Below are 25,964 nucleotides of genomic sequence, written 5' to 3' on the forward strand. Positions count from 1 at the left end.
TTCTCTGCTTCCAGGAAGCAGAAATACAATGATACAATAGTGTGCACACTCACATGGTGATTTATTGTCTTCTATCAAAAAGGCTGGTGCTCAGGGCAGCTGCCTCAGTTTGCATAATGCTGAGGTTGAAACACAACTTCTAGTTCTACCGGTGGATTTCCCAGAGGCTTCTGATAGGAAATCTGGCTTGAAAATTTCAGCAGCTGCTATTATTCATTCTAAATTTTGAGCAAAGTATTGCATTTTTTTTAATTGGCAAAAGGAACTATAAATATTTGGTGACTTTTGATTATAGGTAAACACTTCTTTTGATAAACTCCTTGATCACATCAATTATTATATTCAGAAGAGTTTTAGATATTCTAAAGCTAATATACACAATTCTGAGAAAACCCTGCTGAATTCAGAGGGACATTGATACACATTTCTTAGTCTTCCAGGGTTGCATTCTTAATTCTGGACTCCAGTAACTAAAGGAAGAGGGACAGATCAGTTTTACTCCAATCTATTTCAAGTGTTGTATGTGTTATGAATACACATAATTCCAAAGGGTTCCCCCTCAGATGTTAGCCAGTCAAGTTTACCTTTTTGTAAGATATAGACAGGAGTCTGCCTGTCTCATTGTGTGCATATATAGCACTGATGGCCTTGCTTGCATTGTCTTATTATTGAAGACAGCTTGAAATGTAGAAGTCTTTCAATGAATGTAAATAAAATGAAATCATCTACCTGAGAGTTAATGTTCTCTGCTTTTTAAGTGAATTCTAAATCTAATGTTTGTATTTACAACATAATATCCTGTTCGTTCTCTCTCTCTCTCTCTCTCATATGGGCGAAAAGCTAAGCAAGCTCAGGCAGCTGTTTGATGTTGGCTTCAAGTGTTATTAATTTCATATTCTATTATTCTTTTCACTGTAGCACAAGTGAAGCTGATGTGGAGGCTGTCATGGATAAGTTGTTTGATGAGCTGGCTCAAAAACAAAATGATTGTACGTAAGTTAATTTCTCTTGAAAGAGAATACATTTAGAACACAATGCCCAATCTCCACTGACCAATTAATAAGTTCCACTGCTGTATATGGGTTGATGCCACACTCAAGTGGCAGTCATTGTATCAGCATTTTGTCTAATTTATGTGTTGAATCATGTGCTATTATTCATCAAGCTATGCATTTCCTATCTGTAAGAGATGAGTTTTATAGTAATTATCCAGACAAGATTGAGTCTTTGTTCATGTTCCCATAGTAACTAGACCAAGGATTTTAAAAGTACAAGGCAGAGGACTGAGAGTGAATAAAGCATGTGGAACCATTGCAGACTTCACATTTGAAGAGCTGTGTGACAAAGTGAGTACACCATCAAGCCTGGTTGGGCTTTTCAGGTCTGTTTTGATCATATCCCTGCTCCAAATAAGCCTTCAGATCTCCTTTGAGTTTATAACAACCACCACAACTGAATTGCAAAGTAGAACTATAAACACTAACAAGATGAAACAGCAGGTACAGGATGTTTCTCTTCAAAGTAACCTGTGATATTTAATGTCAGTGCTTTTAAAAAAAGAATCTGTTAATGTATTAATACCCCAGATGTACCTTTTTTATGAATCAGACCAAAAGACCTCCTAGAACATTTGGTTTTCAGCAATGAACAATATTCAGCAAGAAGGAGGATGGCTCTTGAACCTTTTTTGGCCTATGAGAACATCTGGGTTTTTAATAAAATATAATGGTTGTCAAGGTGAGTGGGCAGTCACAAAATGTAGTGTTGCTGCAAAACCTCTGTTTCTTAGCCAAATTGGTGAAGTTAAAGGCAGAAACATCCTTTGAACACATAGTTTTCTGCCTTGACAAAACACCCAAAGGACAGAAAAATAATTTATTTTAAAATTAATTTCCATAAATAAGTCCATTGCTGTCAAATCATTTCCCTCCAATCCCCAAATTCTCTCACATTGCACCCTGCCAATACAAATAATGCCCCCCTCCCCATCTGCACACCATGCTAGGCAGTTTGTTTGGTTTGATGAACCTAGCCATTATGATTTGTAAACCATGGCTTATTCAATAAACTGTGGTTAAAACAAGCTGGCTTAGTCTGAAGTGTGAACCCAGCCATATCTCTCTCTGGATTACTCCTAAACTCATTTTGACCACAGAGACACATCTCACTTACCTGCTTTCTAAAGTTGCTCCCAACTCCCTTTGACGGTTCCTAATGAATTTCTTAGTTTCCCTTCAGACTGTCCAATTCCAGATTGTCTCCCCCAAAATCACTTTGTGCTGCCAAACCAGTATGTTTACTGAGGATCAGGTTTTTCTTTACCCCCCACTTTTCATGACATTTAGGAGGGCTGGCTGCCACATAGCAATTTCAATTGCCCACCTTTTTTTCCTCTTTCCAGAGAAGGCTCTGGACATGCAGAGGGAGGGAATCGCTGCTTCCTCGCTGCCCGTGGTATGCAGGTTGCTTTGACCTGAAAAAAGGGTACCGAGCAAGTAGCCTTGATGAGCACTGTGACTGTGAGAGATGCTCAAGGACAACCTGCAGGCAGGAGCCATATTGCCCAGTCTTGCTTTTGATGCTCAGGAAGCTATGGACAAAAGGGGCTTTGTACCTAAATCTTGGATTTTCAACACTGCATATGGTGTAGTCAAAATACATGTTTAAATTGATACAAAAGATAACAAAACACACCGTCGAACAGGAAAAAAGTATCAAAATATATCTGTAACAACATATGTCTCCAGTGCTACCTCATTGTTTAGGGAAAAAATCCCTGTGACATTAGTTCCTTTCATCTGTTCAAGAGAATTGTTCAGAAAGGTTTCCCTTTGAAAACAGTAATTCTTTCTCAAGATTTGTACTTATGGAGTCTGCTGCATTTCAGGGCAGTGCTTCTGTAAACTCAGAAAGAGAGGCTGACTTTTTCTTTAGAATATCATAAACACATTATTTTTAATAAAAGGATTAGAAGAAAATGTTTTAAGAATTGAAAGTACAAATTGGGATTAATATTAGTAATATGCCAAATCTTCCCCCTTGTGAGAATTTGGTCCTTTCCCCTAGATCTGCTGATATTCAGTTTGTGCTATTTTTCTACTTCATAGTTATATTTGGAAGCTTATGCTATTAATATATGACTGAATGCAGACTCTTGCCAAACTGTAGTTTACTGTAACATTGTAATGCTGTGTTGGAAAGTCCTTGGGAGACTGGGCCAAGAGACGCTGCCAAGGGAACTATCAGATATGAGACGGCAGAGCCCGCAGCTGGAGAGTGAGTAGGGCAAGAGGCTCAGAAGAGGCCCTCCGTAGTTTCTCGGGCTATAACGGAGGTGGGAGGAGAGTTGCACTTTCAGACTTGCAAGATTCTGTCAATGTAGATTTATAGTAAGGCAGAATTAGCTCATCTGGTTGTGATTCCTATCTGGTTTACCCCACAAGGCCAAGATCAGTCTTGCAAGTCTTAAAGTACAATTCTCTCTCCCCACATCTCCTTTACAGCATGAGAAACTAGGGAGGGTCTCTTCTGAGCCTCTTGCCCTGCCCACTATCCAGCTGTGGGCTATGCTGTTTCTTATCCAGCTGTTCCCTTGGCAGCGTCTCTTGGCCCATTCTCCCAATGTCTTTCTCACATAGCATTACAAACATGAACAAGCTGGACCAGGCTTCAGGTTCACATGCTTTCTTGCGCTTATATGGCCAGGAAGAGTTTGAAAGCATCCACTTTTTAAATCTCAGTTGTATCCTCCAAATTCTGACCTGGAATTTTTCTTCATGAGAGTTTGTTGGAACACAGTTCCATGTTTGTTTCTTTCAATCATAGTTACAGCTAATCACAGTTACTTAAAATAAAATTATGAATCCCAGATAGGTGAGAGTTTTTTACTCCTTCTCCTGGTTATGTAGGAAAAAGATGAGTGTAAGAGGCCAAAGCTGACTGGCTTGATACAGCTTAGTCATGGTGCTCTAAATAATGTATGAAATGATCACTGAATGTGGCAGCTGCATATTTTTAGGTATTATAAATATTTATTTACCCATAACTACATTTTTGCAACAACTTACAGCTAAGTGAGCGTGATCACTAAAAACCAGTGCTTTTATATCAAACCCATTCGTTTAAGGTTTTCTTCAATATATAATTTAATTTCAAAGCTATGTTTACAAATTTATCATGATATGAAATATAAATGCAGCCTAGATCTGTGCTTTTTGAAGAAGAAGTCAGGAAAAATAGATAATAACATTCTTCTCTATATTTCCTTGGTCGCTTCTTTAAACAATAACACCAAATCCCTTGAAACTATATGTATGTATAGCAAATACTGCCCTCTGATGGTAGCATTAACTTTTTAATGTAATTAAGCTTGAGCAGTGATTACTGTTTCCCAGTAATAATAGAGGGAACTTACCGATCCAGGACTTGATAATGGTCTAAGCATAAGGGAGCCAATGCCTGTTCATTCCCTTTTTTCCATTTATAGAAGCTTCTTCTTACAGTTGTACTCTATGGAAGATTAGGGTTTTTGTTTTCTTTTAAACAATGGCACAAACATTAGACATGCACCTGTCCTTTTTTTTTTTTTTACTTACTTACTTACTTACTTATTTATTTATTTATTTATTTTAATCTTTATATCTGCAGATGCTTCGGTCATGGATCAGGAATGGGATGGGAAAGAGATGGTTATTATTTGGCGGGAAGGGGGAGACATTAAACAATAGCAGCCAATCCCAGCCAAATGTGGCCTCCTCCTCAGCGGATGGTTTTTTTTTCAAGTTCAGGCCTGTCAGTCATCTGTCAGGGATGCTTTAATTTGGATTCCTGAATTGCGCAGGGGATTAGACTCTGTGGCCTAAATGGTTCCTTCCAATTTTAATGCTTCTTAAAACTGTACATGTATATGCTAACAGTGGAGGTTATATTTCTAGACTTCTGTATTTTATTGATTTGATTGCTGTTTTAGGGATTGGGGCATAATCTGAAAAAATGAGGGCTTGTTCACCAGCTACCTTAAGTAATGCATCTGGAGCCCTCCAGTCATGCAAGAGCTTACAGTAAATAAAACAACCCATTCTACAATTGTAGGAATGTTTTATCACCTACAATAATTGTGAAATGTTATGATTGCAAAATCAGCACAACTGCCTCCCTTGTTATATTCTCTGTGCAAATGACGGTGCTGGGATGCTTCTTATAAAATTGGTTTGCAATGTGCAAACTGACCCTTAATTATTCTTGCCATGCTAACAAAAGTAATAAATTACCAAATCCATCCTAAATAAAATAGAAGAGCTCCAAAGTGCTAAAACCAACATAATTGCCTTGCCCATTTAAACAACAAGTCAGGATGTACATTTTTTAGCACTAAATAAATAGCACAGGGCAGATTTCAGAAATAGCGCTATTTCCTTCCTTCAGTTTTCTGTCTGTTTTTTATAATGATTTTTATTCTGATGCTGCTGTCGATGAATAATTCCATTGCAGAGTAGAAGGCTGTCACTTTCTTCAGATGTAAAAACACTCAAGGCCCTCATCATCCTAATATGGCACTAATAGAAAAAAATCTGTTGCTCATTATTTCTGAGAATGCTTTAATATATAGTGCTGAGAATTAAAATTACTTGAACTGAGATACTGTAATGACAGTTGTACTTTTGTTAACTTGGCAGTTAAATTGAAAAAGGAATGACTTAGACAGCAGACTAAAATGGGCTAATAGATTGAATGAGGTTGAGTTATCATGAATGAATTTGGAGTTAGCCTAATGTTAATGAAATCCTATTCCTCCATATTAGAAATAGCTACAGCAGCCTCTCACATCAGCTATGGTAGCAAAAAGACAGAAAGCCAACTCATTAATCACAAAAGTTATTACTTGCAGGAAAGTCAGCAGTTTTTTCCTCTGTTAACATGTTAACATGTTAAAAGTTAAAATGATATAAAATGAATGTAAGTGTGAAATATAAATAGGGGCTGGCTGATGAGTGTTATCCAACATTTGATCAGAGAATTGCAAGGAAGGACTGGGAAAGACCAGGGTAATGATACAGAAGTCTGATATAAATGGACCATAATTCCAATAGTTCTATCTTTTTAAAGAATACACATATATTCATTTTCTACAGCATGCTATAGATGTAAGGCTAAAACAAGGCTTCGGAACCTGTCACATTCCAAATATTAGTAAACTAAAATTCACTGTGTTATTCAACATACCCATGCTGTATAAGATTGCTGGTGTTATAAGTTAGCAACATCCAGAGGCCCACAGTTGCTTGGGCTCTCAGGTCATTATGAGAAGGTGGAACTATGTGTCATGTAATCTTGTCTGAAACTTGAATTGGAAATGTATGTTCAAAGAAGATACCTGAAGTGCAGGTCAAGCACATTGGCTATTTACAGAGCAAATGACATGACTGAAGAAGCATTTTCTGAAAAGTAGGCTATTGAGAGAGAGAGAAGCAATGTCCTCTTCAAAAAGGTGATATTTACATAATAAGGTACACCACCATTACAGGCTCTATGCAGCCTACAATACTAGTCGTCCTGGGCTAATCCTTCATAGAAAATGAAGTCTTGGATTCCAGATAGCTTCAGTAATTTGTCTGGCTCTTTCAAGAAATTATAATGTTTTTCAAGAAATATAAGGAAGGATATTATTGCAGATCCAGAGAATAGATTTATACAGCTTTTCCACAACTGCTTAATAAGGATCCTGTTCAGTATATTCACTGCACAGTAAAGAGCCAGAGCATCCAGGTTCCAGATTCAAGTCCTTTTCACTTTAAGTTAAAAAATTATCTGGGAGTGTGGTTGAGAAGGACACCTGGCTGAAACTTTGGAAACTGCTTCAAGTCAAAATGGAGAATATTAAGCAAACTGGACTTAGCATTTGATGATACAAAGCAGCTTCCTACATTTGCAGTATCAGGCTGGATCCCAGACTTCTGTCAACTCTGGTATTTTTTAAGTTCAGAATTTGTTTCATGAGGCTTTTGGATTTGGATGTATGTGATACAACATGCTTGTATTCTTTATTTTGTTTTTAAAGGTAGAAGTGGCTTGGTTTGTTGATAAGTTTCAAAGGCAAGTCTTACTGAGAGTCTCTTGCTATATCTGTCTGTCTGTCTGTCTATCATCTATCTTTGTGAAGGGGACATAGGCTCTGCTGCCAGTGTCATGTTTGACATTGCCATGACTGGTTCTGTCTCTCCTCCACAGATGCGCCTAGTGCTCTCCCAATGGCTGCAAGAGAACAGCAGCTGTGTGAGAGGCAGTTGGCAAAATGATGCTTTTGAGAAGCTCTTGTGGCAGGTTTTCTTCTGTGGAGGCTCTAATTCAATGGCGTTAAATATTTTCCAAAAGTAATGACAGCAAGATCCTTGGACACAGGACTTCTGCACCTCTGCAGAGATGAAAGTATCTGGTCATAAACTAGTTGAAACTTAAAACTTAAATTTCATGATGTCCAAAGACTAGCATAGAGCAATGCAGTATAAAAAGTAAAGAAATCATATGATGAAGAGGGGTAAACATATAAACCCAATCAAGATATAATCAAGACTGCCACAGGTACTAAAAACCAAAATAACAATTAAAAAAGTCAAAGCTATAAGAATATATAATATATAATGGGCAAAGTGATGCTATTTTAGAAATGAAATGGATACGATCAAGATAGAATTAGAATTAATGTAAAATTGCCTTATAAAAACTGTAAAATTACACTATAAAAATTACAAAGGAGCTTAGGACAAAAAAAGAAAAAAACCCACCAGTCTGAGAGAAAAAGAAATATTGGTAACATTTTAGAGGACACCATCTTCCTGTTCTTACATGCCACCACACATAATTTTGTCACAATATACATTATCATAGAGCTCTTGTCAGACAATAGAAGGGATGTGTAGAAATGCCTGGGATGACCTTAAAAGCCCCCTAGCAGTGGTGTAATTTAGGTACTTTGTACATTGTACGTGGCTATAATATTGATGAGCAAGTAGGACATGCTCAGTTGTTTCTACCTCCCCATTTCCATGGGGTCACACTGAATAGGGGAGATTAAAAAAAAATCCCCTCTCACCCCTCTGGATGGTATATGTCTTCCTCAATCTCGGGTCCTCTACCAGAGACCTGGGAGTTTGAGGGTTCTACACAGTAGCTTAGCTGTTCCTAGCACTGCACTCTTCTGGACAGAGAGCTCTGATGTTGTTCCTGGGATTTGTTGGAACCACTCTTCCAGCTTAGGAGTCACAGCCCCAAGTGCTCCTACCACCACTGGGCCCACTTTGGCTTTTACTTTCCATGGGGATAGATAGATGATAGATCCCCTCTAGCACTGCTGAAAGGAGGGCACCACACCTTGACAGGATAAAGGCTCTTCTATGCCCTGAGTAAACCAATTCTATGAAGCATGAACCAGGTTTTAGAAGGTACCTTACATGTGCTGGTCCACCAGCAGTTTAGGAGCTCTGCATAGATCAGTTTGGCATGTCACACCTATCATGCATTGTTTGATGAGTAATGTTTATTTATTTGTCATATTTATATGCTGCCCATCTCACAAAATGTGACCCTGAGTTCATACAATAAAACTATAAAAAACAGTAATTACAAAAGCACTCTATAATTAAAACATTTATATTATTATTATAAAAGACTTAAGGGCTAGGGAAGAGCATTAGATGTACGCAATGTAGCCAACTCATTAAATCCCCATTTCCGTGAGACCGCCAAACCTGTTGACCTAACCAGGTTTTGAGGGACTTCCCTCAACATTGCATGATCTCTTTTTAGTACTTCTTGTAGAGAAAGACTGTGTGTCTGTAATTTGCTTACAAGAGTGCTCCTCCAGTAAAACTTACAGTTATCTGACAGCATCAAGGGGGCAAAGCTCTCATCTAAGAAAACAGGTTTCAACCAGTATATAAAAATTAAGAGCCAAACTCTGGCCTCTACCTTCATCATACCTGATTCAAGGCATAAGAGCACATTAGAGACACAAAAAGGTATCTGAAAAACTTCTCTGAGGAATTTGGATTGGACTCATTTGGGGAGGGGGTCATACTAGGGAATGGTCTAAGCTGCACTCTGTAGGTGCAAAGATTTGAGCCAAAGATTTGGCTTGGAATAATGCAAGGCTTGCTGGAAGGTAACACTCCCGTTCCCCCCATCCAGTAAAAATGCAACATGGCTGCTGAGCTCCTTTGTGCATTCAAGATGCCACGTGCCCTTTGGCTACCTGAGGCACACAGGGCGACGGAGGCGACTGGGGCTTTGCATTGTGGTGCTGTGGTGGCTGGCCATAGCACAGGTCTTGAGGCGGCACTCAGGGCTGAAGTAGAGGCCTGGGGGCAGCGGTGGCTGGCTGAGACTGCTGAAGGCCCTGGGCCTCTACTTTAGCCCCAGCACCACCAAGGAGTGCCACTGTGCAGGGTGGCCAAAAGGGCAGAGATGGAGGGAGATAGGCGGGTGGGGGGAACTGAAGTGCCCCTGCCGTCATAAGCGCAGGTAGGCTGTTAAGCATCCAAATTTTTATTACATGACCGTGGGGGTGCTGCAACAGCCATAACTTCAGGGACCAGGCATAACTACCATTTGTTCAGCGCTGCTGTAACTTCAAATAGTCACTGAATGAATAGTCATTAACCAAGGATTAACCTGCACAAGTTTTCACCTTTTGCTTCAGAAAATGTTGTAGAAAGAGAGCCATATTAGTCTAGGTAGCCCAAATAAAAAAGAGCTTGGTGCTATAAACGAAGTTTTGCTATTCTTACGCTTTTATTTTTCGTTTGGTCTTATCCTACCTTGCTGCAGTACAGACATCCAAGGAAAGGAAAATACATGCTTTTAAATGAATAGAAATGCCATTGTAAAAGGAGAGTGTACATTTATTAAAATCCATATATTCAGTTTTCCCTCCCCTTTTGGGGGGGAATGCAACATGAAAAAGTATTTGATTGATTAGGACAAGAAAAGCGAATTTTTATCTTCTTGAGGAATTTTTTTCTTGTTGATATGAACAGACTTTTCAGCTGATTTAAACAGAAAACAGCATTTTTGTTGCCTTTTGAAATGTGTCTGTCAATCTATTGGTTTCCCACTTCCTGTTTCCCATTTCAGCCTCTTGGAGCAAGTGATTATTTGGAAATATCCAAGAATTTTGACCTGGTTTTTGTTCGTCAGATACCTCTCCTTACAATGGCAAAAAGGACCCAAGCTCGACGCTTCATTACTCTCATTGATACTTTTTATGACAAAAAGGTAAGCATTTGGTTTGTAGGTTCTTACAAGATTGTTTTGGGAATGCTGAAAATTAATTAATTAATGCCCAGCAAAGCATCAGCACCTATTCATTGATCACACCGCATTACCAGGTGAGCCACCAAAGCCTTGACTCTTAAGATTAATGTATTTTGTAATTGAATTTAAATTACTGTATTTTCTCCTATAGTTGCCAGCTGCATTAAAATTTATGTTTCAGTACTGCTAGGTGAAGTCACTAACGCAGCAACATTGTCAGTGGCTACTGAAGATGAGGGTTAGGATAAGCAAACAGACCTGGCTGAATTTCCACATGGTGGTTTTTATGCAACAAACAGATAGGCAAATGTTAGATTTGTAAGCAAAATTTGTAAGCCTTGCGAGTCATTTTATGAAATTGCACCTTCACAAAAAGGAAAACAAAACTGGGCACTCAAACAGTCTAAAGAGCAGGGATTTTCCATGTGCATTATAGGAAGGTAGCAAAGTACAGAGCAGTTCAGCCTCCTGTGGGAGAAAAACCTGCCACAAGATTCGTGTACTGGTTTTGTTGCAAAAAAACTAACATAGCAACCTCTCGAAAACCTCAAAAAAGGATATGTGGCAAATCAGAATTTCCAAACAAATGTTTGCGCAGATGCTCTTGCCTCCGAAATTCCTGCAGGTTTGCATGAAGGACAACAGGATTAAAAAAGAGCAGGCAGAGCAGCCCAGGAAAGGGCGGCTCTGTCTTCCTCTTCTGGCCTGAAGGGAATATGCATTCCTCAGAGGACTAGGCAAACTAGAAACAAAATGTCTCCCACAATGGTGAGAGGGGTCTGCTGGAGATAGTCTTCATCGCTTTTTAGAGATGACATGGATTGGAGTTTTAGAATGACTGAAGGAGAGAGTGAGTTTGCTTCCAGCCTTTCCTAACCTAGATTGCGTCTGAGGCTTCTATGTTACTAGGGCTTTTTCATACTTTTTTGTTTGGGTTTATGTGGAAGGGGGTGGTAGGACATCTACCTCCAATATCATGCTGACTTCCTTCATCCTTATCTGGAGTTCTGCAGTGGAAAATCCTACCTGCATAATCTTTGTTTTCCAAGGAATTCATCAAGAGATAGATACAGATTAGATATAGGTAGGATATAGATCTAGTCTTCAAGTCGATCTTGACTCCTGGTGACTGTCTGGACTAGAACCCACAGTTTCCTGGTTTCTAGCCTGATGCCTTAACTACTATGCCAGACTGGCTAGTTAGTTAGGCAACAATTAAAAGGACTATGTATAACTTCTATGCATAAATCAGGTTTGTTTTTTTCCTGAGTTGCATATTTCAGCAGCCCTGCAAAGGGATTCCCTAAAAGAGATTTAACATGAATCGTATCAGATTTGACTACCTATTGAGAACTTTTTAAAATGGCATTCCCTACTTGTAGATAGAAATAATATTGTCCATTTGAGTATACATGTAGATTGGATCTGGCTAAGTTTATCATATATTCACCAGGACATTGTGCCTGGTCACATCAGAGGTTCACCTAATTCAGCTTCTCCAGTAGTAACAAATCAGAGGCTGCTAGGGAGCCCACAACATGTCACAAAGAAGCAAGTCCTCTCCTTTTTGCTTCACTAACTGGTACACAGTTTGGTGTAGTGGTGAAGGTGCTGGCCTAGAAACCAGGAGACTGAGTTCCAGTCCTGCCTTAGGCAGGAAAGCCAGCTGGCTGATTTTGGGCCAGTCACTCTCTCTCAGCCCAACCACCTCAAAGGGTTGTTGTTGCAGGGAAAATAGGTGGCAGGAGTATTAGGTATGTTTGCCACTTCAAATTGATCAAATATAAAAAAGGTGGGATAAACATAATAATAGCAATAATAACAATAATAATAATTAATAATAATACACTGCCTTTGAACCAGAAGGTTCAATGTAGCCATTACATGTTGATAAAGTAAGGACCTCTATAGTTTTATCCAATCCTTTCCTAAAGCCACCCTAAAGCTACATTTTGTGTCAGACAGTTTCTTGTATTAATTTGGCCTTTGACTTTCCTTCTTCTTTCTTGGATCTCTTGCCAAACATTTTCATTAAATGACCGTGAATTGTAACGTTGGGGGAAGGGGGTTGGAAGCATTTTATCTGTCTTCTTCAGAGTAGGATACAAGATAGCAAAAGCATTGCTACTTACTGAATTCTTTCCTGAATATCTTTAAGATAAAGAAAATGATCAGTATATTTTGCCCCTGCCTGTCTTGTCAAATTCATCTGATTAAATTGTTTTAATCACTGTTGCTGAGAAATCATAGTGTTTGGACAATAGCTACGTTCAAACCACCTACATACTTCTGTTGGATACAGTTTTTCCAGGTGATTGCGTGTGTGTGTGTGTGTGTGTGTGTGTGTGTGTGTGATATCAATCTTCCAAAATGCACAGATGAGTAAAATGTTAATGAATTTGCCCCAAAGTGATACTCAATTTAGAATAAACAGCTACTCTTACTTTTAGTCTGAGTTGTGGGACCTCTAATGAAATAGTAATGATAAATGCAGCACTTGGATTTACGAAGGTTTCAATCACGGAAAGAAAATCAGCAATATTAAAACAACTTAAAGGCTCTTTGTATTTAAGCTGATGTTTTAAAAAGTAATGGAAGATATTAAGCTTCACCCTATGTGTGATTATAGACATGCACTTAAATATTTATGCAATCAGGAAATATCGATTGAGATTAAATTCTTTTTCAAGAACGTACTGGGAAAGAAATTCACACACACACGCACAGATGCACACATCTTCCAGTTCAGCAAGATATATGGGCCATTTCCAGACAATACATTTTCTGCTGAGTAAATGAGTAGGTTCCACTCATTGGTTCCAGGAGAACCTTAGCATCTTGAGCAGCACAGCACTTCTATAGAATGGATGTGATATTTTCTCAACCCTTGGAGAACTGCCTTCTATTAGCAAAACAAAGTGGGGTTATTTCTTTCTCCCAATGCTGCATGTGCAAGGTGTCTGGATTGTCCAACAAGCATTGTTTCCCAAATATCACACAACCTCTGAGCTCCTGGTTTTGACTTCCCAAGAGAAGGAACACCAGTGTTTCTATCCCTTTTTTGTGAATTTTAAATAGCATTGTACTGTTCTGTGGCTGATGTTTTTTAAGGTGGATCACTGTCCCCCTCTAGCTCTCAAGTGCATCCTTTCTGCCTGCCTCAATGGCCTTTTGTTGTATGGTCCTTTGGGCTTCTTAAATATTATATTTTGTTTGTTATATCCTGACATCCTGCTTTTGTAAGCCTACTGTTCCCATACCAGTGATCACCCTCTCATGGATGCATTCCTGAAGGATTTATCTTCCTTTCTGTATGCTAACTTTGTTTACTTCTGCAATCCCTTTCATTCCAGGATCATGTTCTGGTTTTTTCTGATTAAATCTTCTCCAGAAAAAGAAAAAAAAACCCTAATTGTCCCCTCAAATACATAGTGACAGCTTAAACTGTACCTCCGCAGCTGCAGCCCTGGGGAAGATTAACCCATTGGGTGGATGTTTCTTCCCACCATATCCGAGAATCTGCTTGGTACTAAAAGCCACAACAGAGATTTCTAATCCTTCCTGGATAACTCTACGGAGAGTGAAAGAAACAACCCCTTGGTGCTACTGCCATTATGGCCCAAAAGAAGAGTAGCACTCTTTTCATGGACATATGAATGGGCAGAACAGTCCATTTATGTTCCATGTCAGTTTTCCATGTGTTTGTTTTCATAGGTGTATTCATAGGTTTATTTTCCCCTGTTTCCAGATGAATCTACAGGGTTTTTAAAATAACTGCACAAAGATTGTATCTAAATAATACTTAAATGTGTGTCTTTAAATGTATTTTCTCACAAAAGAGTATTTATAATTATATTTTATTTGAAATACACACATTTTAATTTTTAATTTTAATTTTTCAATGCATGTGGGGATGAGAAATACTGTGAAATGGGGAGATGGTCTGATTATGTTATCCATGCATGACCCTGGAAAATGCAGATCAGCTCTGTTTGGGTCAGAATAACATTCCCAACATCCTGGCTTCTATTAATAATTCCCCTCAGCAGAGAGCAATGCACAAGTATAATCCTTTTCCTACTGAACGGAGTAGAAGCATCTGAAAGGAAGCAAATAGGCTAACATTTGCTTCTCCAGCATCCAACAAATGCATCCACAATGAGACTGCAATTAAAGGAGGAGGTGCTTAATGACTGTCCCTCTCAGAGGCTCAACGTATTTATTACAATACCTCACAAGAGCTTTGGAGCATATAAAGCTAAGGGAAGGAAACTAACCAACTATTTCCATTCTGAGGTAAATCTCATAAGGACAAATAATATTAGGTATATAAAAGAATCCATAGCAATACTATTGTCCACAAGCATTGTCTGGCTAGCATTTATTATCATCTCAGAATTTAAAAAAGAAACACGGGGTCCTGGAAATAACCCTCTTTTTAAAATTAACGAGGATCTCCTGGAACTACATTTAAGATGTCTCGACCATTTATGAAAGTCCCAATCTCTTTGCAAAGGGATTTCTTCTGTCTCTGACTCTTCCTGGAAGGACCATAGCATAGCATGTCACCTACCGTAGTTATTCCAGAAGTGCTGAAGAAGAAAAGTGTGCTTCCAAAGAGTGTAGCACTGCTTTTAGCTTACTGAGATTGTCAGAGGTTAAAGCTGGAAAAGATTCCTTGACTACCACTTGCACATAAAAAAATAGATGCAATTGCTTTCCACCCCTATCCAGTCAGGCAAATATTTCTCAGGATTTTTTGCTTAACTGACTGAAAAATACTAGACCTGTAAGCTGTTGTGCCAAAATGTGTAGTAGAATGAAGCAGACATTTAAGAATCTCTGCATCCCTAGCGAGGAGATTCTAAGGGGAACTGGTTTGCTTTCCAATGTTTTTGGGACTAAAAATTTGAGTATCTGAAGGAAACATAACAACTGGTATTATTGGATGAAGAGACATAGGGTGTGTGTCTTAAGCCTGCATTTCAACAGCTGTCCACAGTCCTTTCATCCAAGAAGTGAGAAGTTGACGAGACTATATATGGATAGCAACCATACAAGCTTCCTTACTTTTTTGGTTTTATCCCTGTGCTGAAAGGTTTTGGAATTCCTCACCTGGTTTTTTCCTACATCCTAATAATTAATCTATAAGGCAAAAATATTTTTAAAAACTGAATGAAAAAGGATTGCCACCTAAATTTGTTATAACCAGACTTCCTTTGTCTAATAATACATTACTAATCTGATGATTTAGAGTGATGGTCTGATCTGTAAATAAAATAAATACCTTTTTGATTGAGATTGAAATAGCAATTCATTATCTAACGTATGTTGTTTTCTTTATTTAAAAAAACTTACTATAAAAGTAATGTTAAATAACAACGATAAATAGTTTAATATTAAAAGTTATTTGTAACTCTAAGCAGAGTATTTTCAAAAACCTGAAAACTGGCTGAGGAAAGGAGGAGTATCTTTATTAGTGGTGAAATCACTAACTTAAATCTAGTGAACTAAGATTAGTGGGTTTTAGATATCTATAATATAATTAAGAACCAAAGAATGATGGTGCCCTCATTCTGTATTCTTCTACATTTTTATGGAGAGCAAGTTATACCACCAAAATCAGAAATCTCTTGTCTCTTTCAGTTGTTATAAATGAACTTTCAAAGGTATTCTATTTAAAAACAAAAGAAAACAAAGAGGGTTTAGAAATTCAGTGAAGGAATAAGAATTGTAAGTGATGACCTTCAGCCATTTTATTTTCTTCCAGGTGCGTATTATTTGCTCTGCATCAGCTCCCCTCCAGAGTATATTTATTCAAGAGCACCATGATAGTGGACTGGATGAGAAAAGGATACTGATGGATGATTTGGGGTTGAGCCAGGTAAGCACTATGAACATTAGTGCCTTTGTTGTAAGAGAGCATAATTGGTTTTGGTCTATGTGCTGGCATTATTGTAAAACAACAAAAAAGCATTTAGAGGGTCATTCTGTAGCTTTCCTGCAGGTTCACTGTAGCATCCTTTCTTCTGTTATAATTTAATGTAATGCTATTTATTCGTGGATTAGGATCTATAAATGTTCACAAATCTAGATATATTTCTGTTTATTAAGTATATATTTTTAATGCATTGAAAATACTGGGTCAACTGTTACAAGTTGCTCAGATTCAATCCATTGCACTTGTTTTACTCAAGACATTAAGGTGTGTACCAATTTAATGCTTGTTAGAATAGGGAGGATTTGTAAGCGTCTTTTTACTTTAGGTTCACATGGAAGGGAGCTGATATATATCACCTCCCAGAATATGCATGAAAAAAAAACCTGCAGTCATTCATATATATTCATAATGTATATTCATGCATGATATCTTTTGGTGAATGTTTTATCATTTTTTCCCAAAAAATATTAATTGCAGAGTGGGAATTGAGTTACTGCTGCATATGGAAAATTACTACCAGCGTTTCCCAGTGAAAATAGATTTTTGTGGGTAGTAAGTACTACCTTTGCTAAGCTGCTGAGAGGTTCCCCAAGAGCAACAGGATTGTCCCTTTCCTGGTAAAGGTCATGAGAGCCCCAGAAGCCCAAAACAATACCTATAAAATTGGCTTTCTTCAAGAGAGCCTAGACAGAGGCCCTTATCTCTATAAAGCCTTATGCAGACTTTGCACCCCAAATCCTAGAGTTAGAGGGTGCCATCTAGCTATTGAATCTATCCCCTTGCTCAGTGGAGGAATCCAAATGAGAGCATTCCCAAAAGATGGCTGTCCAGCCTCCACGTGAAATATCCAGGGATGGTTTGTGGATGTGAAACATTTTTTTTCCCTGAAAAATAAAGGTGGGTCAATTGCTACGATATGTGCTTTTGAAACATTTATATGACAAAAATGCCAGATTTGCTAGCTCAGAGTATTTTTTAAAAGTGATGGAGACAAGAGCTTATTGACAGATTGACTTTCAGTATCATTCAGAACCAATGTAATCAATGTACATTTCAATTTGAGCAAAGCTACTTCTAATTGAGGTTCCTATTGCTGAAAAAGGTTCAGATTTATTTTTAAATATTAGTTAATTGTTTCTAATAGAAATATTGGATATTAATGTTTAAAATGTTTGTACAGTATTTCTCCTTAAAATCTCATCTCCCTTCATATACTATATGAATAATCCCAATTAGTTTATTTTTCATTTGCTTTTGTTATTTTTTAACAATGTAGTTTTAAAAGTTTTTTATCTTGATGTTTTGTTGATTCAATGAGAATGAAAAAAAGAAAACAAAAGAGTCCAGACTCTATTGCTATTAGGGCTGTGTTTCAATTTGGTGGGAACCTTAAACCTGGCATGCGATAAGGCAATTCTGAGTGGTTTCTAGCTCACTTGAGACAGGACAGAGGCATTTAAGATGCCCTTAAAATACTTCATGTATCTCCACCTTTATATGTAGTTCATCCACTCAATTCACTAGAAAGGACAGGGCAACAAACTCAAAAGGGGATTGTTCTTATCAGAAAGTACCACGTAGCACATGTTCAGGAACACCTTGGTGAGGAGGTCAAGTGCTGGATTTGAGAACAGACAGCTCCATCTTCAGATGACCTTCTGATCATTTGCCCCAGTCCCAGTCCCAGCAGGTTTTGGACAGGCTTTGAGTTCATAGGAATGGAGAGAGCAACTGATGTATATTCACTGTCATGGCAGTCTTTTTTCACTGTTGTCCAGGATCTCTTTTAATAAAGTCATTTATGTGGCAGGCTTCTGACCTGCACATGACTGTTCTGTTTTTCTAACATCCTCATTCTCATTTGTTCCTATTTCAACTTTCATTCCCCATCTCTTTCTACCTTTCCCCCCAAAACATATTACTGGGAATGCAACACATATGCTCTGGACAGGTAGCTGGAATGGTCAAAAGATTCCAACACCTGACACTCTCTGCACTGTTTCCTGTGAAATCTGGGATGATTTGTCCCTTCTAACCATCCTGCTTACCTGAAAGGTAATTTCACTCCAGTGAAGAGCAAAAAACGTAAAGGCATGGTTAGGTTTTTATATTTCCCCCCCTTCCTGTTAGCTAATGGGAGGTGGAGCTCAGTTTCCCTGTTAATGTTTCAGAAACTGGAGTAAGTTGGGATGGGCTGTCTCCTGGACTGATACAAGTGAGGCTACCCTTTGAGCTGAGGATGCAGTTGCAAAGTGCCTTGGTGGCCTATGCGTTCTCCTCTTCATTACAGGTAGTCCTTGTTTAGCTACCACAATTGGGCCTGGCAACTTGGTCACTAAGTTCTTTATACACCCGTGAAGGTTGTAAATGCAAGGATTGGTCACAAAGTTACTTTTTCATCACCGTTGTAACTGTGAATGATTGCTAAAGGACTACCTGTACTAAAGAGTTCTTTGTCTTCCTATGCTGTGGAATTTCACAACTGAGGACACACACAAGAAGCCCATTATTTTCTGGCTCTTTTCAATAATTCCTGTATTTTTCTTTTCACATGTCTCTAGGATTCAGCTGAAGCACTTTCTATGTTTACGGGAGAGGAAGAGATATTTGCCTTTCAACGTACTATCTCACGACTTACTGAAATGCAGACAGAGCAGTACTGGAAAGATGGGGATCGGAGCAAAAAAATGTTGCAGCTGGAAGGTTAAAAACAAAGAGTAACTGAAAAGAAAAAGGGCTTCTAGTTTCCTTATAAATTATTTTTTAGGCACATTAACTAACTTGACAATGTATGTGTCACGTTAGTGTTAAAGAATACAGCATTACTTATTGGCCCATTTTAATGCCAATCTGTAGATATAATTTTATTCAGTCTAGCATGAAGACTTTATTGACCAAATAAAAATCTCCTTTTAATTGATGGTGACTGGAAAGAGGGGTAGAACATATACATATTTATTATTGTCCCTATCACACTATGTTTGCACAAATAAATGATACAAGCCAGAAACATTAAATGCATATTCTGAATCTATCAATCTCTGTTCTATTGCTTAAAAATAAAATATACAGTTGCATCTGGAGTATCTTTGACTTTTCAAAATTGTTTTCTGTTAGATAACAATTGAAAATCTCATATATTTGAACTAAATGTACAAAAATGTGTGTGTAACACAGATTTACAGTATTGTACTTGCCACCTAGTATGTCTATTGCTTCTTTTTTTCTGCTGTCACAGTATGTTCAAGTGATACAGTTTCCTATATATGGAATATGTGTCATCTCTAAATTTTTCCTGTTTCCTTCCCTCACCCTTCCATACCTAGATGCACTGTCTCTTTGTTGAAAGGCAAACCATCTTTCAAACAACTCAAGCTGGGTGAGCCCTTGACAGATTGATTCATTGCCCCTGCATTCCCACAGCATCACTTGACTCACATGTCAGGGGATGGAGCAGTGTGCCGATTCCACTTTGCTCCAACAGTGGAGATGCTACCAACTTTTTTCACACCTGGTATTTTTATGCCATTGGCTTCCAACCAGATAAAAACAATACTTATATTCTATTGAAACACAGGTATTCAATGCATTAAATTCATTGCGAGGAAATGACAGGAAGGGATTAAGCATGATTAGCATGCGGTAGATTGGCACAGTGTTCCAGGTAGTTGCTCCACAGCTTTGCACGCTCAGAATAAAGCACCTCTTTCTGAGCCCTTTTATGCATTCCTGTGGAGCAATCAGTCCAGACCTGGGAGTGCACAGCTGTTACAGAAGGCTAACCCAGGCTTAGTGCTTTGTGAGGGAAGGTATTTAATTATTGCTATAATTACTGTGATTGCAAATATTGAAAAATTAGGCAGGGAAACACCTGTAACTAAATTGTACATGTGAGATTTATGGCAGCCATTGCACAAAATATCTCTATCCCAAGATTAATATAATGATTTTGCTTCATACAAACCACTGATAAAAGGTTTTTTATTTAATGAGTGAAAAAGCTAGTAATATATTACTTTAAAGTGTTTTTCTTTAGAAATCATGGCCTTTAATGTATTATATTTTGGTACTATATTAAGCTTACTTAAATATAATTTGGTGTGTGTAAATTTAATGCCTAAAGAGCAATTTATTTGCCAGATATAGTAACAGCCTCAACATTCATCTCAACCATCCTTGATCCCAATTATCAGAATCTAAAAATACCAGACTCCATTATTTCAAAATTAGTACCTATCGTTTTGTTTCTATTATGTGAGAATTCATATAATTTTTCAGAAAGGCTTTGGAACAATCTAGGACCTTATTATAAGTAAAAACTACATGCAATTGTAATAATCACATCTAGGGTATTGTTACACTCTAAAATAAGGAACCAGAACCCACCTAATCAGATGCATGAAGTCTAATCCTAATTTGGTATACTGTACAACTTTTCATTTGCAACACATTGATGTGGCAAGTTCTCTGCAAGTTTAAATATTCTTCCCCTGTTCACCTTTACTTACTCTTCCTTTGTGCTTTTTTTTCGTGCTTTAGATTATAAGCCTCTTGGGGTAGAGACCCTTCAAATGTATTTTTTGTGAAGTGCTGTGTATAGACACTCTGCTATATAAAAATAATTTTAATCCCACTCTGCAACTGAATACTGAGCAGCAAGTCATATGATATAAGTATTGCTCTATTGATAGCAATGGAATTATGACAGTAGGAGTGGCTAGATCTTGTTGATGTACATCTTGTCTTTCTTAATAGTTACTAAGCTGCAGTGTAAACATTTGAGGTGATTGCTGATTTATTGCCAAAAGAACCAAAGATATGATTTTATGTAGGATGAACATAACCTGACTTCTGAGCTTCTGACACCTGGACAGTCTCTTGGACAAGAAATCATCTCGTTCAATCTGGAAGATATTATATTTTCTTCTTACCAACAACTTTCTGTGATTTGGTTTTGCAAACAACGTGGAAGAATAAATGATCCTGTCATTTTATTTTAAGGTCTTGACAAAAGACTTTTGCAAGAATTTGGATGTATGCTATGATCAGCTTTTGAGGATAAGAAGGATGGTTCACTCAGAAGTTTTATCTCTATTATATGTAGAGGAACAATTAGCAAATATATGAATAATCTACGTTATAATTTGTATAAATTAAATTATGTCCAGCATCTTAAAAGGTGGTGAAACTATTTACTAGGAGGAGGAATGGTGGCTAATGCATGACATTGAGAATTTAGCATTTTGTTTTGTAAAAGCTCTGAGGCTATTTCTGGATGGAAATTCTCCATAGAATTGGAATGGCTCATTAACTCACATTTTAGGGCAATAGGGGTCCACGCAACATCTCTGTTTGAATCTTTTTTTTCGGTGCTGTTCCAGTTGCATCTTTTCATGTGTGTGAAAGAGTAAACCCATAGTGTAGTACCATCAATAGTACTCCTTTTTTCTATTTCTTTAAAAATATGGAATATTCATATGCTCAATTATTGAGCAAGTAACCCTATCAGTTCTACCCATATTCAATATAATCTTAGGAGTAGGTACCATTTTTATTATCTGTTTTTCAAAATTAATATTTTAACCAGTGCCAATCACTTTTCAATTTATTTATTTATTTGATTTTTATTCCACCTTATTTTGATAGCTCAAGGTGGTGTACATACCTAATGTTCTCACCTCCTATTTTCCCCACAACAATCACCCAGTTGAGTGGGGTGGGCTGAGAGAGTGATTGGCCCAAAGTCACCCAGATGGCTTTAAATGTGCCAAAGTAAAACTTCAGTTGTTAGGTTTTGGCTTAGGGTGATGTGTGAGCCCTGCTAGTATGATCTATAGCTGAATGTTATGTGATCCAAACCACTCTGGCTGGTTCAGATCATGCTAGAACAAACAATGTGAATCAGCCAATGAGTTTTTCCATGTTGTATCCCTATAATGTAATAATACTATTTAAAACTGATTTTAAAAAAAAACCTTTGCAATCCCCACTATTTTAACAAAGTGGTTAATAAAATGACCAATAAAATATTTTCAATGACTTTCTCTGAACTTGCAAGCATTTATATAGATCGTGCCATATTATGATTCCCATTATGGAATAACCTGCAGTGTTCATTAATTAGGCCAGACAGTGAATGCAGTTGAACCACTGGAAAAATGTCCAGTGTTTACATTAGAAAATGGGCATTGACAAATGAAAGGCTTATGGGATGTTGACATCCATGGTCTGACCTACGTAGGCTAGCTTAAATATTAAAAGATAATAATCTTTTATTAGTTATTTAACAAGAACACTTTCTTTCCTAAGTCTCCTCAGTTCTCATGGGTATGTGGAGAGAAGAGAGTACTATTCAGATACTTTATTTACCACTAATCACGCTAGAGATGGTTTTGAAACTCCCTGCCCAGAAGCTCTAATACAGAGATGAAGAAACTGTGGCCTTACAGATGATGGACTGTAGCTTCCATTCTGTAACCAGTGGCCATCTTGTTTAGGTCTAATTAGAGTTATTTTCCTGCAGCATGCAGAAGGGCATAGGTTGCCCACTCCTGCTGTATCATTGTAGAGTCCTACACCTAGTTCTCATTATGGTGTCTAACTTGTTTCTGGGGTGCAGCAGAACTAGACATTTGGGGCTCACCTCTATCCCATCCCATTCTGAAAGAAGAATTCTAACTTGGCCTTTTTTCTTACACTAGAATTGGGCTTCTTGAATCCAGGTGGATAATAAAGTTGTTTCTTCTGTGGGGAAGACAAAACTCTGGTCTCCCTGGGAGTAAGCCTCATTAGGGAACAGAGTATTTTCAGACTCAGTGCCTGCTGAACTTCAAGGCTGTGCTGAGAAGAGAAGAAGAGATGAGTGTGATGAGGAGGGAATGCTGAGGGCCGTGGGAATGGCTGTGGGACCTTCCTATTCAAGCCTGTACAAGCTCCCCTACTCTTCAACTAGGCTTGAACTTGCTCACTGGCCAGGCAGAAAACTGAATGCCAGAAGGGAGGAAAGGAAACTAACTACTGGAAAGGAGAATGGGCTGCCTAAATACCTTGGCTGAAGCTGGCAACCTAACCCGTTTGGAGCAGGAGCAAATACCATAAACTGCTACAGCCAAGACAGCTTATCTTTTTAGTTGGACGTTATAATTTGATGTGATGGTTTGAATGCTCCAAACATCACAGGAGACTCTTTTAAAGCTGTGTCCCTAAAAGCTTCAGGCACTGGAGTGAATAAATATAATCAAGCTCCCTACACCTTGGTGTGTCCGGTGTTTGCTTTCTGGCACCTGCAACTAATAGTTCCCCCCTCTCTACCTGAAGGGGTCACTGCCATATCTCTGGATATTACTCCCATGAGACCATTTATACATCTACACTGACTGGTGCTGCAACTTATCCCCTCCACCCCCACATCAAGTCTGAACAAATGTAAAAATAATAAAAATGATAACCTGCAGCAAACTGACTGTAGATTATCTGGATGTTCTGTACCAAGTGTATAAAGAAAGGATGTTTCTTCCCAGAAAAATGTGGAAGCAGCTGTGGTTATGAAAAACAGCTTTTACATTTAAACTGCTACATGAGGTCTGCACTGTCACCTTACTACATTGAAGCCACCTCATATATCATCATATATATGGACTACTGTAGTCCAATCAGATTTATCCATAGTTAACAAAATCCAAACAAAACTGCATTTATGATTCAGAGCTGCATACAACATGGAAATAACATCACCCTGAAATATCTTTAAAGTTATATATTTTAAGTTAATGTTCTTAAACTGTTCTATTATTCAGGTATATATTCAGTCCCTGATCCAACTTGTAAAAATGTATACTAAACATTGGGGATATGTCGGTACCACAGGCATGTGTCAGCATCTAGCACCACCCAGTGTTCATTTATTTACAACAGAGCTCTTGTCCACCACTGCTGATGTTACATTATACTCAAGGCACCATCCAGTTAATATCTGAATAATAAGATTAGCCTTGAACATTGTAATATTGAACTATGATTGTTGCACACCAATGTTTGCCTAACATTTCAATCTTGAGACTCCTTTGTATCCGTTGTAGTCTTCACTAATGGTGAGGTAGTATCTATAGGCATAAAAGCTATGGAAAAGCAGGGATGGTAATCAAGGCCTTCACAGCAAAAGTTGACCACTTCTTGCGAAAGCACACGACTCACCAACTGTATTATCGTGGCCCCAAGAGCCTTGTTATTGCCGCCATCAATATTACAGTGCTCTGTAGACAACAAGGAACTAATAAAAGTAATTTCTTGACATCTCTGCCAGTAAACTTAAAAGGTAGACTTCAACAGGACACCTTACCTGGGTTCACATATGGTACCATGGTAAGGGTTGTTTGCAAGAGTGTCCATAGGTATGGTCAAAATTGTCAAGATGGTAGCCACGATGGTTTGATTCATAACACACATAAAAATAGGCAAATCTTCAGTCATACCATCTTGACTTTTTTGACCACACCATGTGGACACTCCTGGTTGTTTGAGCTTGACTTTAGTGAATTCAGCCACTGTGGCATGTAAATAATGGTTTATGGCTTAGACCATGGGTGAACCTAGCAGTTATGACTTATTCAGAAAAATGTGGTTAAAAGAGGTCATGACATAGTGTGGGATATTTATTTTATTTTATTTCTAAAACCAGCTACCTGAAACTCTGGATGGCTTACAGAGGATTAAAAGTTCAAAAGAGTTTTTAAAAATTATAACTATAAAAGACAGCCATGTTGGGGAAGAAAACAAAATCAAATATTGTGGTTTAACAATTTCAGTTCTATCAACTATGCATCGTACTTAATGGAGCCACCCACTGTCCTGGCCCAGACACTATGGGAAGAGTGAGGTCATCAGTGTCTTCCTAAAAGCTAACAGAGTCAGGGCTACACAGATGTTGGAGGAGACACTATTCCACAGGTGAGGCACAGGAACATAGCTTTACTGATGAAACTGGAGGATACAGCTCTGTCAAATCTTATATGGCAGACAGAGACAATTAGAGAAAGGTGGTCCTGCAAGTGTCCCTGAGCCCTAATCATTATGGCTATGTACTATCCACAGTGTCAGAGAGAATATGCCTCCAAGTACTAGTTGTGGGGGAACTTGAGCAGAAAGGTATTTTTGTCATTCTGCCCTTGCTTATGAGCAACCCAACTGCATCCAGTTGGATACTGTAGGAGCCAACGGCTGGAGCAGTGGGGCTCTGCTTAAGTTTCTAGATAGTGTTCTGACATCTGTGATTAGAACTGGGCTGTAAACGTACAAGAGAAAAAACTACTTCTACCCACTTCTTGAGTTTTAAGAGTTTGCTGTTGTTGGTATTCATTTATACCCTTGTTTATTTGATGGCACAACACGTTCACATGCACACAAAAAAAGACTATGGTGAAGACAACCCCCACCTTAGGGAGTCAATAGCTAAAAGGAGACCAATTTGGACCCATTTCTCTATGGGAGTGCAGACACAAGAGATGCCTTGCCCAGATCTGCCCATCACGGATTGTGTCCTGCCGGACCATAACCAAGCATAAAGCAACAGGTACTCCATTCCCCACAGTGGATTCCTGTATGGAAGAGAGTCTGAATGGATGGAGGATGTACAGAGGAACTGAGGAACTGAGGAAGAAAACACAAGGGAATATTTGGCTTCCTGCAGGGCAAACAGTTGGAAAGGGACCAGCCTCAG

The 25,964-nt window shown here is 38.3% G+C and overlaps 1 protein-coding gene across 4 annotated transcripts in view; it reads left to right on the forward strand.

Annotated features, from left to right (window-relative positions):
- The window catches only part of AFG1L (AFG1 like ATPase), a 59,031-nt gene extending 39,699 nt beyond the window's left edge, over window positions 1-19,332 (forward strand). For 3 of the 4 annotated variants that reach the window (XM_015887241.3, XM_088139122.1, XM_007423348.4), the window contains 5 exons: window positions 919-989; window positions 1,246-1,346; window positions 10,129-10,269; window positions 16,079-16,192; window positions 18,811-19,332. In XM_015887241.3, the coding sequence (XP_015742727.1) occupies window positions 919-989; window positions 1,246-1,346; window positions 10,129-10,269; window positions 16,079-16,192; window positions 18,811-18,957 (574 nt within the window). In that variant the 3' untranslated portion in view covers window positions 18,958-19,332. The remainder of the gene's footprint in view (window positions 1-918; window positions 990-1,245; window positions 1,347-10,128; window positions 10,270-16,078; window positions 16,193-18,810) is intronic. The other variant, XM_088139132.1, reaches the window with a different exon arrangement.
- Window positions 19,333-25,964: the final 6,632 nt, after the last annotated feature.

Source organism: Python bivittatus, unplaced genomic scaffold, assembly GCF_059951505.1.
Source record: "Python bivittatus isolate LINGU-HERP-01145 unplaced genomic scaffold, Pbiv_v1 ctg000020_np1212, whole genome shotgun sequence".
NCBI classification, from domain to species: domain Eukaryota; kingdom Metazoa; phylum Chordata; class Lepidosauria; order Squamata; family Pythonidae; genus Python; species Python bivittatus.